Raw genomic sequence first — 16,617 nt, forward strand, 5'->3', positions numbered from 1 at the left:
CAAATGGCTGCAGCAGGGCATCTAGCATTTTAGACGGCACACATATGATCACAAATCCAAATACATTGCTGTGTCTATAGCACTATCATCATCATAATCACCTAGGTTACCAATAGAATAATTTAGAAACAATATATATGTATCATCCTATTCAATAAGGCACATTTTTGGTTAAAGAAAGGCTCTGAAAGAAGCTTCTTGCATCAACTCTGTCAGTGAGAAAGGAGTCAGCAGTAAACAACAGCGGCGACAAGGATGGAGTCTGCAGTCGGCATGCAATTAAGATCAAAAGTGTCCCCTGCTGATTCCATTATACAGAGTGCCACTCTGCGCAGTGCAGAGTGGGCAGTGCCAAGTGCTGTTGGTCGGGATGCCAGGGTGCCATGCTGAGACAGCAGGCAGGCAGGCAGGCTCGAGGTCTGTGCAAACCTCTCTCTAGCCAAGGCAGGAATCGTTAACATTCTGGGGTCTCTGGAACTCGTTATGCTCCGTCAACTACACATATCCATGATCAGATACAGGGAGTACAATTAAATCATCTGTCAACAGCAAGACCCACAATTTAGGGATGGCGTTTAATGGCCCAATAAATATCAAACCTTCATTCCTACCCTGTCGACACCTTGCCTCAAACACTGACATATCAATATTCCAATTACTATAACAATTATGTACATGATTGAACCCAACCTCTTCAACATCATACAAAGGCTAAAACCACAGTAATTTGTTCAGAACATGCCACTGAAGTACCGACTACATCTCTGGCAGATTATTAACATCAGCAATAGGCTATTTTATAGCTTTAGAGGCAGAATGCTTGATGGTTATTTGGAACATCAGATGGGTAATACTAAAAAAAAAAAAAAAAAAAAAAAAAAAAAATGGCACTAGAAATCAATCACCAACAATGCATGAATCAATTTGATATTTTCCTCATAATATTGCTGAATTGCTACTGTTTGCGAATACATTTAGTAAGCTAATGCAACTGTCGTTTGTGGCTCATGGTACACTGACATTATTGCAGGGCTAGTATGAGTGACATGGCTCCATGGCAGAGTAATGTTGCTTCTCGATGACACTTAAAAAAAAGAAAAGAAGTTTATAGCAAAGAGAAAATAACTGAAAACAGTCCTCAACCAAAATGTCTTAAAAACTTCTGAAATGTCCTTCTGTGCTTTAATTGAAGTGGAATGTGTCATGGCACTGTACAATAAAGGGAGACAGGCTGTGCTATTATTGATTTCCACAAGCACAAATGGCAATCCAGCTTGAAGCAAATTCAAGTCAAAATCAAAGAATAGAACTCAACACATTTCTGAAACCACCGGCGACCTATCATTCACATGAGCCTGTACATTGCTAGATTAACCAGTGTCCTTGTGAGGACCCTTTGGTCTCTGTCATAAAGCTCGGTGAGAGAACAGACTCCAGTGTGTGTGCGTGTGTGTGTGTGTGTGTTACTGGGTATGGGGGGCCGGGGGGTGGTTAAAATGACAGAAAGCAGGCGTCCCTTCGCCCTCACGCCTGACAGTAGGCATCCTGTGTGTGCACGCACATTCCCACACATTCGCACATTTACAGTCCACGCGAACACACACTCAAGTTTGAGCAACGCACGCTCTTGTTCACATGTTGCACATCACGCAGACATCTACGCACACACAGGCTAATAAAAACACTATCCGCACCACAAGGTGATCCATTTAAAAAGATATTTTTTTTCCTTATAAAGCTTTCCGCATAAAGACTGCACAATAAAAAAAATATATAATACAACTCTTAAAACCTTTTCTACACAGAGAGAAATTGAACATCTGATTATCTTCTATGTCAGTGCTCCACAGCGGGGCTTAAGTCTCAGAGAGTTCTCCCGCACTGCATTGTGGGAGCAATATTCAGTGAAGCATGAGTGAGCGCGCAGACCTTTAAGGTTTGGCAAGTGAGCTTTAAGGCGTACCTATGACAGTGTAACCCATCATTTTCTTCCTCTCTTTCTGCTCTCTATCTGCATTTCATTAGTCCCTGTTACTCCACAGAACAGAAAACTGCCCCAGGGCCAAGTTGTACAATATACACACCCACGAGTCCCTTCTCACATTTCCTTATTTCCATCTTTCATTCTTTGAAAAGAAGAAATAAGGTACTGTAGTCACTGCCGATATCCCTCCATCCCCTCCCTCCCCTCCCTCCCCGCCCTCCCTCCACTCAGTGGGTTAGAGATCAGTCACTTTGTTCTCCAGGGCGGCTGCTATCTGCTGGAGCCGCAGGGTTAGCTGTTTACTCTGGGAAGCTGGGTCCTCGTCGAGGGATGCGATGATCTGAAAGAGGGATGGAAGGTGAGAAGGAGAGAGATGGAGGAGAATGGCAGAGAAGACGGAAATAATAGAAGCGAAGAGGAGACGGGGAGAACGGTGCAAAGGACAGCAGAAGGGTCGTGTCGGAAAAGCACAGAAACGAGGAGACGGGGGATGGACGGAGAACAAGCAAGGGACAAAGGGGAAGAAAAGGGGTGGAGAGTGGGAGGAGAGGATAGTGTTATTTGACATCCACAGTCACGTCATATGAGCTGTTATTGTTTATGAGCCCCACTTAGGGGAGACTGACAGCCCCATTTGTTTATCCAACTTGTTCATTAGGTTTTGTTTATCCCCTTTTTGTGACCTCAAGTGGCAATGCACAATGGACGCTTAAAAATCAATTCCCCGAGCAATTTTCCAATTCACATCCCACAGAAATGCTTTCAATTAAAATTTCATACAATCACTCTTCTGGCATATCAAGAGTGAAGAGAGGAAAAAAAAAAAAAAAAGGAAACACAATAATATAGTGGGCAGTAGTGCATATAGTGGAATAGCCTCCTTTGGGTGCGATAGGAAGGAGAAGGGCCTCTTACCCCATCATAGTATTTGCTGGCATACTGGTAGAGCTGATGGAGAGCCACTTGTGTGTTCAGTTTGTCTGTGTGAGCCTGGAGAACATAAATTACAATTTTAAGGTTGAAGAGGAAACGTCACTACAGCATAAAACTGCACATAGGTGAGTGAACTACTTTTTGTCCCCAGGTTTAAAAAGTATCTTTGAGTACTGCATAGGAAAACAAACTAACATTTGCAAAGACACATGCTATCATTAATCACCCCCATGCATTAAAGTTATGATCCTTCTGACATCAAACCCTGTTTTTGGAGTCTATCATGCAAAGAGGACAGTTGCTTACGTGTTGATTAAAACAAAGTGAGCCTATTTGGCTGCACTACAAACGGATACACCACCTCCTGTTGTCTTTTTGACAGATTAGCTCAACTAGTGGTTGCTCTAATGACGAGTTGCAAGGTGAAAACTGTTTCAGTAAGTACAAATCCACGACATTTTCTCTGCTTGTTAACAGTATTCTTCACTATCTGCAGTCAAATAACGTAAGTTCCTCCTCAGCAAAAAAAATAAAAAAATGTTCTGTGGATTGTATCTTCACTAACTCTCCAAATTAGCTTGTCAGAACAAAATATCAAACAACCACTTTGGAAAATATCTTCTTCCAATATAAAATCTTAGGGGTACAAGCCTGTGGCTGTAAACACTTCAAGGGTGGAAGTCAACTATGAATCCCAAGGTTCATCGCAGCATGAAATCAATAAGCTTACAAGTGTTCACTGCTCATGGTGGGCAGAAGCTAAGGATCACAAATGTTGAGAAAAACTGAATACACAATCTGAAGCTTGAATTTACTCTATTAAACTGTCGCTGCTACCATGGTAACCACGGTTGTCATGAAATCTGAAAAGGATTGTAACTTTAATAGCACGGTAAAATAAATGGCAAGCAGAGAATGACAGCTGTGTTTCTCACCCGTGACACTTCTGCCAAATGAGTGTTCATGTCCTGGTCGCTGATGGGCACCATCTGCCTGATGCCCTTATAGTAACTACACACACACAGACATGCACAGAGGAGACAAGAGGTGGTAATTACTCCATTGTGTAATTGTTAGTGAAAAATTTCTCACAGTCTGAAGACATTTTAAACTCAAATGGTAAAAAAAACACATGGAAAGGGAAACTGTAAAGTGCTGACAGTACTCACTCATCCACCATCTTCTTATAGGTGGAGATCTCCTTTGCATAGAGTAGTTTGTTACTTGGAGAGTCCTAGAGATGAAAAATGGACACACAACAGAGACAATAATGGCACTTCAGATTGACCGACATATGATATTCCCTCCTCTCACTTCATTCTCATCTTCTCCATCTTTCCTCCCATCTTCCCTCTTGCTCTTTAAACCCCCCCCCCCCCCGTTCATTGACGTCCACTCACCCGGCTGAGTTTGTGCTCGCTCTTGGTGCAGGCATCCATGAAGGTCTGGGCGATGACGGAGAGCGAGGCGTCCACCACTTCAGACACGTGGACATCAAAGGTGAAGTGGGGATTCTTGAGGATGTTCACCCAGAACCGCAGAGGCAGGCTGCACGGGGGAAGAGGGGCAAGAAATCAATCTATCATCACAGTTGTTATCATTATTACTGCCTCAGAGTGTGGTGGAATCTCATCAACCACATTACATCTGTGAATTAATTCAAGTTAGGGAGGCATTTCATGTGAGAGCACTTGCCTGAGGTGCAATTGAGAGTAGTACAAGATAATAACAGGAATTGAAAAAAAAAAAAAAAAAAAGCCTTTCTTGTAGGTGTCAGTTTATTCAGAACAATACCCTTGACTGTCAGTTTTTATTACTATGTCATGTGATGCTGACCTCTGTGTGAATCACTGCTGTTCAAAGAAAATGAAAAACGAAAAAGAAATGCCCTCAGATTAATTTTTTTCTTTAATAAGAAAAGGCATCTGCGCAAAGCAACGGGCAATGATGCTTGTCCACTCTGACAAACAGTGATTAGAAATGCTAAAGAAACGGCAAAACTTTGACCTTTGAAGTTCCTGTGCAACCTAACAACCTAAAGCACAGACTACGTAATGTAATGCTCGGGTGCTCTCGCTAATTTCCCCTCTGAACAGGAAACCACAAGCTCCCTGCGCTGCTCTCCAGCTTCGCATCGGCTTGTAAATTCAAAAAACGACACCCAAAATACAGTCGTTTCCAAAAAACCCTCCACCCTGTTCGGTGCAAATATCCCGCCATCTGAGACAGGAAACACGCACCGTGTAAAATTCATACTGGTTTGGAAATATCTCCGGGGAAGGCTGCGGTGAGAATACAATAGAAGCATAAAAATAGCAATGTTGCAATAATCACAATTAAATTAGCTTGGGACATAATTACCATGTTTGTTTGTTGTTATGCCTCATACACACATTCATATTTAATACATGGCCCTCAGTTGATTTGATAAACAGAACGGGTGGATGCAGAACGTAGTGTGGAGAGTAGTAAGTAATTAAATCGCTCATCTCCTGTCCTTGTGTGGGTGCTCTCTTGCCAGCCTTGCGTCAATCACTGGCATCTACATGCAACACGTCGTCTTGTATGCTTGAGCCTTAGCCGACATGACATTAATTTATGCACTTAAATGCCACATGGGAGCAGGGGGATTGCAAATGCAAACGAAGTAAGCTGAAATTGTCCATTTGTATTCAGCCCTTTCTGGGATAAGTAAGTTGTGTTTCTTGGAGAGTTACTGTATCTCAGGAGGCAGGATTTGTGATGTTGGTCCGACTCAGACATGAATGTTTGTATGTGTTAGTTGTGAAAAGTAAGTACTGTAGTCAAGTATGAATATGAAGTATACTTGGTACTTCACTACTGTGTACTTCAGTCGTTCCACTTTATACTACTTCAGACATCTACATTTCAGAAGGAAAATATTATTCTTTTGCTCCAGAAAAAAAACAAAAAAAAAAACAGCACATTGAGACGAATTGAATCATCTGAATCAACATTAAATTGATCAGATCATTCATTTTAAATACATTTTGAGACTCAAAGTGTTCCATTATTGACAAAACATGTTGAAGATACACCGTACATCCACACGATGTATGGAAATGGAGGGAAATCTCCTGGAAAAAAAATCAGATTACTTTCTTTATTTCACAGAGGCTGAAAAGATGTGAAATATGTTGGAGAGTGTGTGGACAATTTTATCTTTATGCTTATCATTTCTTTTTTTTTTTTTTTTTTTTTAAACACTCAGATAAAAGGTCCTGATGAGTCATATGGTACTTTATCGGTGCAAATGGAAGCAACATTCAGTATATAGCTATAGATATGTGGTTGAAATACTCTGAAAAGCTATTATGGTGCAGCACCCTCCAAAGAAGGACCAAGGCTAATGACTGTTGAAGAAATCTTAATAGAAAAATTGGCATACATCTTGACTACAACAAGTCCAACTGGAAGAAAAGAGGAAAAAATGGACATGAAACAAAATTGAAAATGGAATTTAATGGGTCGAAAGTGTAAATTTTTTTGCTGCTGTCATTTTCAAATAAGCAAATCTTTAACCAATAAAGATTTTAGCCATAAAAGTTGCCAATAATTATAATTATAATAATAATAAGATTTATTGGGATAGCCCTTGTAGGGGGCTTGACCTCCAGTTTAAGAACCACTGGGCTAAAGTAATTGTATTTGCAGTTTTTAAAAACAAGGTCCTCTTCAAACAACTACAACAGTATAATACTACTTATTAATACTACTTATATACTGATACACACATGCAATCTAAAACCGCGTTATCCAAGATCATGTATCAGTCATAGGGGCCTTTTTTCTGCACAATGAACTTTTGTTCTTTATAGAGTTGTCTCGTGTTTTTACCTATTAGTCTTCCAGATATGGATGGTCTCCTCGTCCACATTGTTGTGTTTCAGCGCTTGCTCATCCAGGAAGTCAAAGAAATATTTGACAGCTGGTGGGACCACTGCCCCAGAGCACAGCACGCTGCGGAAGAAATCATCCACAAACTGCTGCAATGTTCCCTGAAAAGAGCCACAAATAATATGCGACAGGGACAAAGAGCAAAGCCAGAAATATCAAAACCCTGAGACAGAGATATTTACGAGCAATTTGAGTGTTTCTTTCCTTTCCAAAGGTAGACGCTAGCAAAGAAGCTTTTCACTGAAAACCTCGTTATTAAAGCAAATATTGATGTTTAATCAGCACATCACATAACTACTTAAGAAAATGTCTGATTGTATAAATGATTCGGTCTTTGTACTGTACCTTGACAGACAGGAGTCGTGTTAAATAGATCTCTGTAATGGCTTTGGTCATCGACTTGTCCTTTATGCTTCCTCGTTTAGATTTGATCTCATCCAGTTCATCTGCTGGCCTCACCAAGTGAAACACTTTGTCGTCTTCCAACAGAGCATTTCCTATTGGGGGAAAACAACGCTTGAAACTTTCCTCTAATAATTCCACTTCTTATTTATTCATGCACTCTCTTGCAGAACATATTCAGATGAGGAAAAATGGGAGGGTGTTTGTCAACTGAATTTTGAATGCAGAGAGAGGAAATGCTTAACAATCAGCTATTCTGAACCCTACGTAAAACAGCTAAAGATAAAAGTGCACACTATTTCAGCATAATCTGAAAGTGTGCTTCACATAAAACAACGTATTAGCATGTAAAATGAGAGCTGGGATATTGAGAAAAAGCCCTGGGGAAACAAAACAAAGACAGGCATTACATTCTCAAGTACACGTCTGATCTGTGCACGTTTGGGTTCAACAAGTGCGTGTCTATGTGTGTCCAAGTATGTGTGTGTATTCAGAGAGACACGTACGCTCTTCGTGGTTTTCTTGGTTCTGGTCATAGTTCTGTTGAGTGTGGAACACTTTGGACAGAACTAATGTGGCGTTATCTCGCACCTGGAAAGTACAAGTCAATTGTTAGACAGACGGCACAAACAATGATGCACACTCACTTCACACACCTTTGAATTTAATAGGTACTGTGACTGCGGTCAGCAGTCTCTTTTAGTGCCCCAGAACTAATTCCTAATCAATGCGACTGAGTGGACATGAGCAGTGAGTCTTTATTGGGGTATTTACAGGCCATTTTCTTTGGCGTCAACCCATTATTGACCCCACAAATACTGTGATTAGCACTACTCTGACACAGCCAATGAATCTATGGCCACAAGGCTGTTGTCTAAGAACAACTGCGAGACATCAGCAGGTAGGATGAAAGGAAGACGAGCGCCTTTGAAAGAGGGGGATTTAAGTGGTCAAAAAGCAGGACAAGTGACGGATATTTGTGAGTGACCTTTCTTTCCTTAGATCAATACAGTGCCTGGAAGATTTAGTGGCGTTCTGTTGCCATTGAGAGCTCACAAGAGCAAACCATAACCAGGCCGGTGAAAGTGTCTGGGGAGAAACTCAACATTTTATTGCAAAGCTGATGGAGGCAGACATTGAAGAGATATCATTTCTTTGTGGTTTCCTAATATATTTTATTAGTGGACACAAAAAGATTTACGTTTGTATAACATTTTTTGTGCTTGTCCACATTACAAAGGATGCATGTGCTCACACACACACACACACACACACACACCATTATACTTAACGCTGTAAGAGGCACTTAAAGCACAAAACTGTTCATTTCCTTTAACTTTTACATAACCTATTAACAGGTAACCTACAACCAAAATAAAGGAAACTCCATTTTGCTTGATGAACTTATAAGCAAAGTGGCATTTAAAAGGCTTTGAAGGACCATCTTATCAATTTCAAACAGTGTGCTTGAATACATGCCGTACACTGACATCCTCATAAACAGGATACCATCAACTTTTTTCAGTACCAAAGAGATTTAAAAAAATAAGAACAGTTTAATAGTTATACCCTATTAGTCGTCTGAATGTTTAACTTTAGATTAATTTTGTCGTCATTTTTTATCTTCACTTACACGTGTGGGAGTGTAAGTGGAAAGTAGTGTCCTTATCATGAACATGATTTTTTTTATTGTGGGAATTTTTGAGGTCACTGTTTATTAACTAATATAGGGTGATATATTGTTAAGAGACACTGCCGTAGTGTTTTGTTGTTTGTTACGCTGTTACCACCATGCAAGGCAGGAAAAATGCTCTTACTCACCGACACGTGGCGGTGGTGAATTAAAGAGAAACAACAAAAACTCGTAAGATGTGTGTTAATATATTCGAGTCTGACAATCTGCAGCAGACACAGATTACCCACACACCACTATGATGTACAGCTCAGCCTCTGACTGAGATGGCGTGAAAATATTCCACCCCATTCACACCACACACGTGTATCTTCCTCTCTTCTGCTTTAAGTCCTGCTCTTTTGAATTTCACTTTTTTGAATGACATTAAATTCGGTCAATACTCACATTGTAGTGCGCAAGAGTGTTGATGCGTTTCCATCTGCCTTCTTTCTGGGAAGTCAAGTCCAGATCTGACAAAATCTGCCCTGTTGAGCCGGGACGCCACTCTGTGGTGAGGGCCGGAACAGAAAGTCAAAGTGTCAACATACTTGAGCATTGTTTTTCAAATATTATTTTACCCTGGGTCACTGTTACTTTAAGGGTCTTCTGTAATAATGTTCTCTTAAACAAATCCATCTATCCATCTTGCTATCAGCCTGGCTCTCCTCGGACTTAATGACACACTTGAGTTAATGTTGGGTGAACAAGTGATGCGTCAGTATTTTCTGAATAATTGAAATTTAACTCTAAATTCTGTGATTTCCACCTCAACATGTTCTGGAGCTCCACGCCATCTGTGTCATACTGTATGATTCATTAACAAGTACCACCAAATATAACAGGGTTATCTCTATGATTCACCATGAAAGAGGATGGATCTCTGCTTATCTAAAATGTATAAAGGAATGAGATCTACATCATGCGTGGGAATAAAAAAATGGCTTTGATGTTGGAAAATGTCTTTGGAGCTTTAGCCTTTCAAGTCAGTCCCTGAGGTTTCTGACTACAGCAGTGAGCAAAACTTTGTTTAGGGATGAAGGATTTCTTTATGTTGCTGGCAATGATTAACTTCTCATCCTCAATAAAGCTTTATATTCAATGAATGGAAACAAATGTATGTTAAAATGTTAAATGTACTGAATGAAGCTAAAATTAAATAATCAATTACTTTCTTGATTTAATAATAAATTGATTTAACTCAGGACTGAAATAAGCTCCCTGTTGACATCCTCAGCACTCCCTGTAACAGTTATATTATTCATCTTCCTTTGATGTTTCTGCTTCGACTCATCTTCTTCTCGGATGGCCCTCATTTACTCACCCAGAGTGACACTGTCGACCTTGGGCCGCAGGGAGTACGGCAGGTTCCTATATACTTGCTCGATGATCTTCTCTTTCACCTGCGAGATGGTGTCACAGTTGAGCACCTTAACGGGCGTGACGTCTGGACCCTCGCCTTGAACCAGCACTTGGAGGGTCTGGCAAACACACACACAGACGCACGTTTAGGACACGAGGTGATAGCGTATGCGACACACATGCACCTATGCTCACAAATGTGTAGAAATATTCAGACATGGCCAGAGCACCCAGCCACCCACACGCCACATACCAAGCTCTATTGGGATGTTGTCGTCATGGCAACTGAGCTTCTGTAAGCACACACACACACACACACACACACACACACACACACACACACACACACACACACACACACACACACACACACACACACACACACACACACACACACACACACACACACACACACACACTGCGGTGACACCTGACAGGTCTCTTGTCACCATGGCCAGCTAATGACCAAGGCTCAACGGGCGCAAACTCTGACCCACCTTACCTCCCACTCTCCATCAGCTCTGTCAGACATAACTGACCAGTCAACAGATTCAAATGGAGGGCAGGCCATCCCATCACAATAGTAACCTCATAAGCCCGTCTGCATTTCAAGTGAATCGAAGGAGCACACTGTGAATTAAAGCCAAGAGGAGCCACTGCATCTGCCTGTGAAATCTAGCTCGGTGCCTTTTTTTCTCCCCATGTAATTCAATCACAGAAGGAGATCCATCTCAGCACGAGACATGTAATTCAGGCTAATTTGATAATTGTCCTCGACAACGCCATTACCCATGGGTCTTTTTATTTGTGCTGACTTTAACAGAAAACAGCTGTGTTCACATTAGCTTCCATTATTGAAACACGATACCAAAACGAGACTCACAGGCTTGTCCCGACTCCTGAAAGCTGCCCAAATGGAGACAGAGCAGGTGCAGGTTGCAAGGTCGAGGGGGAGGTTGTGAAGGTGGCTTGTGCTCTGTATTTGTAGCGACTTGTAGTACTTTCACCTGCGCCACACACTTCACTTCTATACTGGAATGTATTACCAGTGTTACCAGAACATTGACACTGAAAATTAATGTCACAAAAGCGGGCAGTCGCCTAAGGGTTGTTGGTTTTTTTTTGGTGATGGGGGTTGCCATAGCAACTGTGTGTATGTGTGCGTGTTTGTGTTGCTCACCAGACACAAGACAGCATGCAATCTCAAAGCAGTGTGCGTAGTTTTTCTGATAGTCACTAAATTTGTGTGCGCGTGCGTGTGTGCGCGTGCATGTGTGTGTGTGTGTGTTTGTGTGTGTGCGTCTGTCCATCTCACCAAGACAGAGTACTCCACGTCGTCGCCCAACAGGCCAGTGTCATTGAGGGTGTACTTGGCTTTCTTCACTCTGGCATCCACGGGGCCTTTCTCGATCTGGTGCTTGATGGCTCGGAACAGTTTGTACAAGGGCTCGCCTGCAGAGTCCTAATAAACACACCGAATACACACACACACACACACACACACGCACGCACACAAAACCATTTAAAAGTTGTCTCAGCCATTGTCAAGAAGCTAATTGTTGTGATTAGCAGCTTAGAAGACAAATACATTTACATTGTGAATACAAGCTCTAATGAAAAAAAATGGTGAAACCTATAAATAAAGCCCATCGTTTATTCTGAAGCATGTCATTATACACATTTTCTGTATTAATAATTAAGTGCATCACTGCTGACTGACATTTTGAAATAGTGTATATGTAAAGACTGCCTCAGACTAGAGTTTGTTCTATTAAACATTACAAAACAGTGACTCTAGTTTTCATAATAGTTTTAATATATTCCAGTGACCCAAAATTCATGTTACCTTCAAAAACTGGTAAAGGCAGATAGACATCCAGTTACACAGCATCCTTTCCACCACGGTCTCTGACCTGAAAAACACATTGCAGGAGCAGGTTTAATCATTATTGTCAAAATAAAAGTTGATAATGTTTGTATATCAATACTGATAGTGATTTGGAAATTAGACATTTAATTATGGTCATATCATGCCTATTAAATTCTGCATGCAAATATAAAAAAAATATCACCACTTGTCCAATGGATTTAATGCTATTACTGATTGTTTTATGTTAGCTCGAAGTGTGGGGCTTTAGCAGATGTTTTGACATATTTTGAAATACGTTTAATGTATTCATTATGTCTGTGTGCTGTGATTTAGTGGCTGCAAAACTAATTTATGCAATTTACCAGCTAAACAAAGACAGAGTTAAAAGTTAAAAGAAGAATGAGAGGTAACTTTTATTACAGAGCCTTTCAGAGCCTTTGATACTATATCAGTTTGAAAATGTTGAGACACCGCTTTTTTAGGGCCGCATTTTATAAAATATTAGGAAGAGAAATTTCTGCGCAGCCTGTCAGTGTCAAGATATTTGAATGCAAAAGTAATGTTAGTGGTCACTTGGCTGATAGCCCATCATAATGTCAGATAACCACTGGTGGTGCCCATTGTTAGCTCATACCATGCCTAATTAGAGTTCTTGTATATAAGCGCCCTGTGTTGGCACAATGGCCTAATCAGCATAATGAGCTTCTCCACTGGGGGATAATTAAGATGTGTACTTGCATAACAGCCAGTCACAGCGTGCCTCGGCACAGTAGATAGTTCAGATCATATAACTCCTTCTCAGCAGTGATGAGCAACTGTACTCTTAGTCAAGTGGGTCCTGCTGAGGGGTGACCTTGACATGGTCATTACAGTGAAAAAAGGGTGCAGAACAAAAGAACACTAAAATTGGCATTTCTTCTCTGAAGGCCATTTGCTTCAATCAAATTACTCAGTTTAATATTTACAGACTCTACAAAGACATGATGAAATTTAGCCAAAGGAGAAAACAGTGAGCAATTAACATTTGGTAAAATTGGAGAACACTATCCATAATATTTGGCAACTTGCCAATAATACCAGTTAATTCAACAGTGATTGGTTACAATTTCAGCCAATCATAATATGACTTTAAATGAGTTATCACCGTTTTTCCGATGTAACAATTATCTCCTCTTCACTTGTAAAAGTAATTTAATAAAAGGTTAGATGTTGGCTCAAGTGCAACCTAAAGCTGATCTACAGTTCAGATGGTGCAGATTGTTTTTTAGTAGAAATCTCCATTGACAAATCACCCTGATGCAGGATCACGTGAAAGGAACTCGCAGAAAGCAAGTAGTAACATTTTAGACCTACACCCTATTGGTAAGGAGCTACAGGTTGAGATGATGATGATGGAGATGGTGAAGAGAAAGAATACAAGGAGAATCATCGCGGTTGGATTCCAAGAAGGAAAAAAAAAAAAAACAGAAGGAGGACCAGGAGGAGGAGGACTAGAATAGATTGAGCAGCTGTCTGGATCTTTAGAGTGGACTACAGTAGTCAGTGCAAAATTCAGCAGAAAACATGGCAACAGAATGAAACAGTCCGCTGCATCTTGAACTGAATCCCAGTCTGCCTCAACTGGTTGATAATATCAGTGCCAGAGTTTAGATATGGGACGAGTCTGATTATAGAGCTGCAGACGTGGGACATTTCACAATCTCAGAGGGTACAGCCGGTACAGTGGTTCTGTACCAAGGCAGTGGTGCTCTAAACATATAATGTAAATGTATAATGTTCACCATTAAAATTATGACCTCATGAGGATTGCCAGTGCCACTACTATTCATCAAAGAGGCATGAACGTTTGTATTATATTTCATGGCAACCCATCCATTATTTGTCGAGTTGTTTAAGTTGAGAGAAAATATGTCACCCTAATGTGGCACAAAAGAAGTGAGGTGATCACCAACATCATGAGGATCCATCCTTTGTAAACCATCAATATCCGTATGAAATGTTATATTAATCAATCCTGTAAATGTTGAAATATTTTACTTGATAAGTGAGAAATTACCTGCTGGTGGCACCAAACGAAAGGTCTGACCAAGTCACACATACGTAGTACTGACATTTTCCCATTATTACTGAACCAGTATCTGCTGAGCGGCAGCACTGAGTCGATCCACACTCACCTGCGCAGCATCAGTTTCGGGTTCTTGCTGTGAACGTATTCCTCCATCAGCTCCAGCAGCAGCGTTCGCATAATGTCGGTGTAGTACTCCAGCTTCCCATGCAGAGCCACTGTCAGCAGGGAGGCAAAGTACACCTTGGCCCTGGCATTGAAGTCATGACTGCGCTCCAGGGTACGGATAAACTGCAAACACAGAGCCGCACACACACGCGCACGCACACAGAAACGGGCAAATGACGAGCAAAATTAATCATCATGATGAATCACATACACATGCACACACACAGAAGCAAAGCCAACGGAATGTGCTGTTAAATTATAAAAAGACTAATACAAGTGAAAATTACAATTATCAAGGTAAATTTAGTTCTGCCCTGTAAAATATTCTGGCTTGAAAATGATACCAATTAGTAGGAGAGGAATCACCCCACACATGCAGTTAACACCTCAAAGGCTGTTTCTGTTCCAGCAATATTGGATTAATAAGAATCTTCACACATCTCGCTCTGCCATGTCTTCTGCTTCTCACTTCTAATACTGTACTCCGCAAACTAAAAAAAAAATGACAGAGTCCTCAATTCAAAGGACGGCACCCTGAATTTGAAATAGATCCTGACAGTATGTTGACTATGAATGAGGCCTATTTTGAAAGCTTACAAAGATCTCGGGGAGCGAGCACCTTCAATGTCGTGGGGGATAAATCCACATTTGGGGATTATTCACAAATACAAATACAGTATTACACACATAAAGGTTTACTACCTAAGCAGCTAAGAGTAATGCTGGCTTGATCTTACTATTTTATTGCCATCTATTGTCAGAAAACAAAACAATGAATTTATCCTGCTGCATTTTATGAGGATTGCCTGTGCAGATAGCTACAGCCAGCTCATACCTCTGTGCCATAAACGCTACTGTCATCCCAAAACACACAAAAGAGACATATTGCTGCATTCAGCGATACATTCCTTTCATTCCAATGCACAAGGCCAGTTTAGCTCACTCAGAAACAACTCCACAAATGCATGTTTGATTTCTGAACAGCTCTAAATCAGGGAGACTTCACTGCTTATGTTCAGAGACAACAGGTTTTACACTGCACTGCAAATTCAATAAGCTGAGACGGGTTTATTAAAAATACAAAATATATGAATAAAAGCAGAAATATATTGTTAGCCTTCAACATCAAGTATATTTATAGTATACTGCATTCAATATAAAATATTAAAACAGGTGTATATATATGTATATATGTCTAAATTCAGACTCATGTTCAGCCATACTAGGTGTGAAGCTGCACTGGCACAGCAATGTTTGAGCTAAATGTTAATGTCATCCAACATGCTAACGCTGATGTTACATATGCTAATTATCACAAAACACAAAGTACAGCTGAAGCTGATGGAAATGTCAACGATTTTGCAAATGTTGGGTCATAAACCAACATGATCCATCAGATGATTTGTTACACAGAACTATGTGAGAAGTTGTCCAAAACTGCTGGAAAAGGGACGGCACTTTCAGAAATACTGTACATAGCAGGTGATTGGGTTTACCATCTGTCTGCCAGTTTTCAAACAAACAGTTGCTTCTCACTGTTGTCGCACTTAAAGGCAGACGGGTCCAAATTAGCAAAATCGTAAAGCTTGACGAGATGGATGTACCAACATTTTTTAAAAGTCTCCTGTGGGGCAAAGTAATATCCACCAAAGTTTACGGTAATCCATCCAACAGTTGTCAATATTTCACTGAAATGATGGTGATATTAGAGGAAAAGTCAGAGAATGAAACATATAAACGTCTGAGACAATCCATTTAATAGTCGCTGTGAAATTTCAATCTGGACCAAAATGTGACACTGAAAGAGTCCTGATGCCACCTGGCTAAAAAGGAAAATTCAGAAAATCTGCTGTAGAATTATCCCGCAGCAGTCAGTTTGTGAAGCGTTAATGTTGCACACTTCTACAACACTGTTGTAAACTCTGTGTATGCAGATAATATCAGTCTAAGACCACAGCTGAACATTTAATGACACGTGTGTAGTATAATTACATTAATGAGGAATGTCTTGGAGTTCAGGAGGTTGGAGAACTGGTTGAGTGCCTGAGTCACTGTGGCCCTTCGAGCCTCGGGGATGTCGAGCTTCCCTGTGATCATCACATCATTGGCACCGTCCTTAGAAGGCAGGAAGAAGACGCGGTCTGTGTAGGTCTTGTAGTCCAGGAAGGGGATTCGTCCCTCACTCAGGTCGTTGGTATGGTCCTCCATCTCGATCATCAAGTCTGCAAGACAGAAACAACAAA

The 16,617-nt window shown here is 40.8% G+C and overlaps 1 protein-coding gene across 3 annotated transcripts in view; it reads right to left on the reverse strand.

Annotated features, from left to right (window-relative positions):
* Window positions 1-2,208: 2,208 nt before the first annotated feature.
* Window positions 2,209-16,617, reverse strand: part of plxnb2b (plexin b2b) — a 112,576-nt gene continuing 98,167 nt past the window's right edge. For all 3 annotated transcript variants that reach the window (XM_069695279.1, XM_069695277.1, XM_069695278.1), the window contains 14 exons: window positions 16,367-16,596; window positions 14,316-14,497; window positions 12,118-12,184; window positions 11,587-11,733; window positions 10,234-10,390; window positions 9,318-9,418; window positions 7,744-7,828; window positions 7,181-7,332; window positions 6,776-6,936; window positions 4,318-4,465; window positions 4,087-4,151; window positions 3,853-3,928; window positions 2,900-2,974; window positions 2,209-2,324 (listed from right to left, as the gene is read on the reverse strand). In XM_069695279.1, the coding sequence (XP_069551380.1) occupies window positions 2,220-2,324; window positions 2,900-2,974; window positions 3,853-3,928; window positions 4,087-4,151; window positions 4,318-4,465; window positions 6,776-6,936; window positions 7,181-7,332; window positions 7,744-7,828; window positions 9,318-9,418; window positions 10,234-10,390; window positions 11,587-11,733; window positions 12,118-12,184; window positions 14,316-14,497; window positions 16,367-16,596 (1,751 nt within the window). In that variant the 3' untranslated portion in view covers window positions 2,209-2,219. The remainder of the gene's footprint in view (window positions 2,325-2,899; window positions 2,975-3,852; window positions 3,929-4,086; window positions 4,152-4,317; window positions 4,466-6,775; window positions 6,937-7,180; window positions 7,333-7,743; window positions 7,829-9,317; window positions 9,419-10,233; window positions 10,391-11,586; window positions 11,734-12,117; window positions 12,185-14,315; window positions 14,498-16,366; window positions 16,597-16,617) is intronic.

The sequence above is a fragment of the Brachyistius frenatus genome, unplaced genomic scaffold, assembly GCF_029030835.1.
Source record: "Brachyistius frenatus isolate BFR_SWC_R1_liver_20210118 unplaced genomic scaffold, ASM2903083v1 Contig_19, whole genome shotgun sequence".
NCBI classification, from domain to species: domain Eukaryota; kingdom Metazoa; phylum Chordata; class Actinopteri; family Embiotocidae; genus Brachyistius; species Brachyistius frenatus.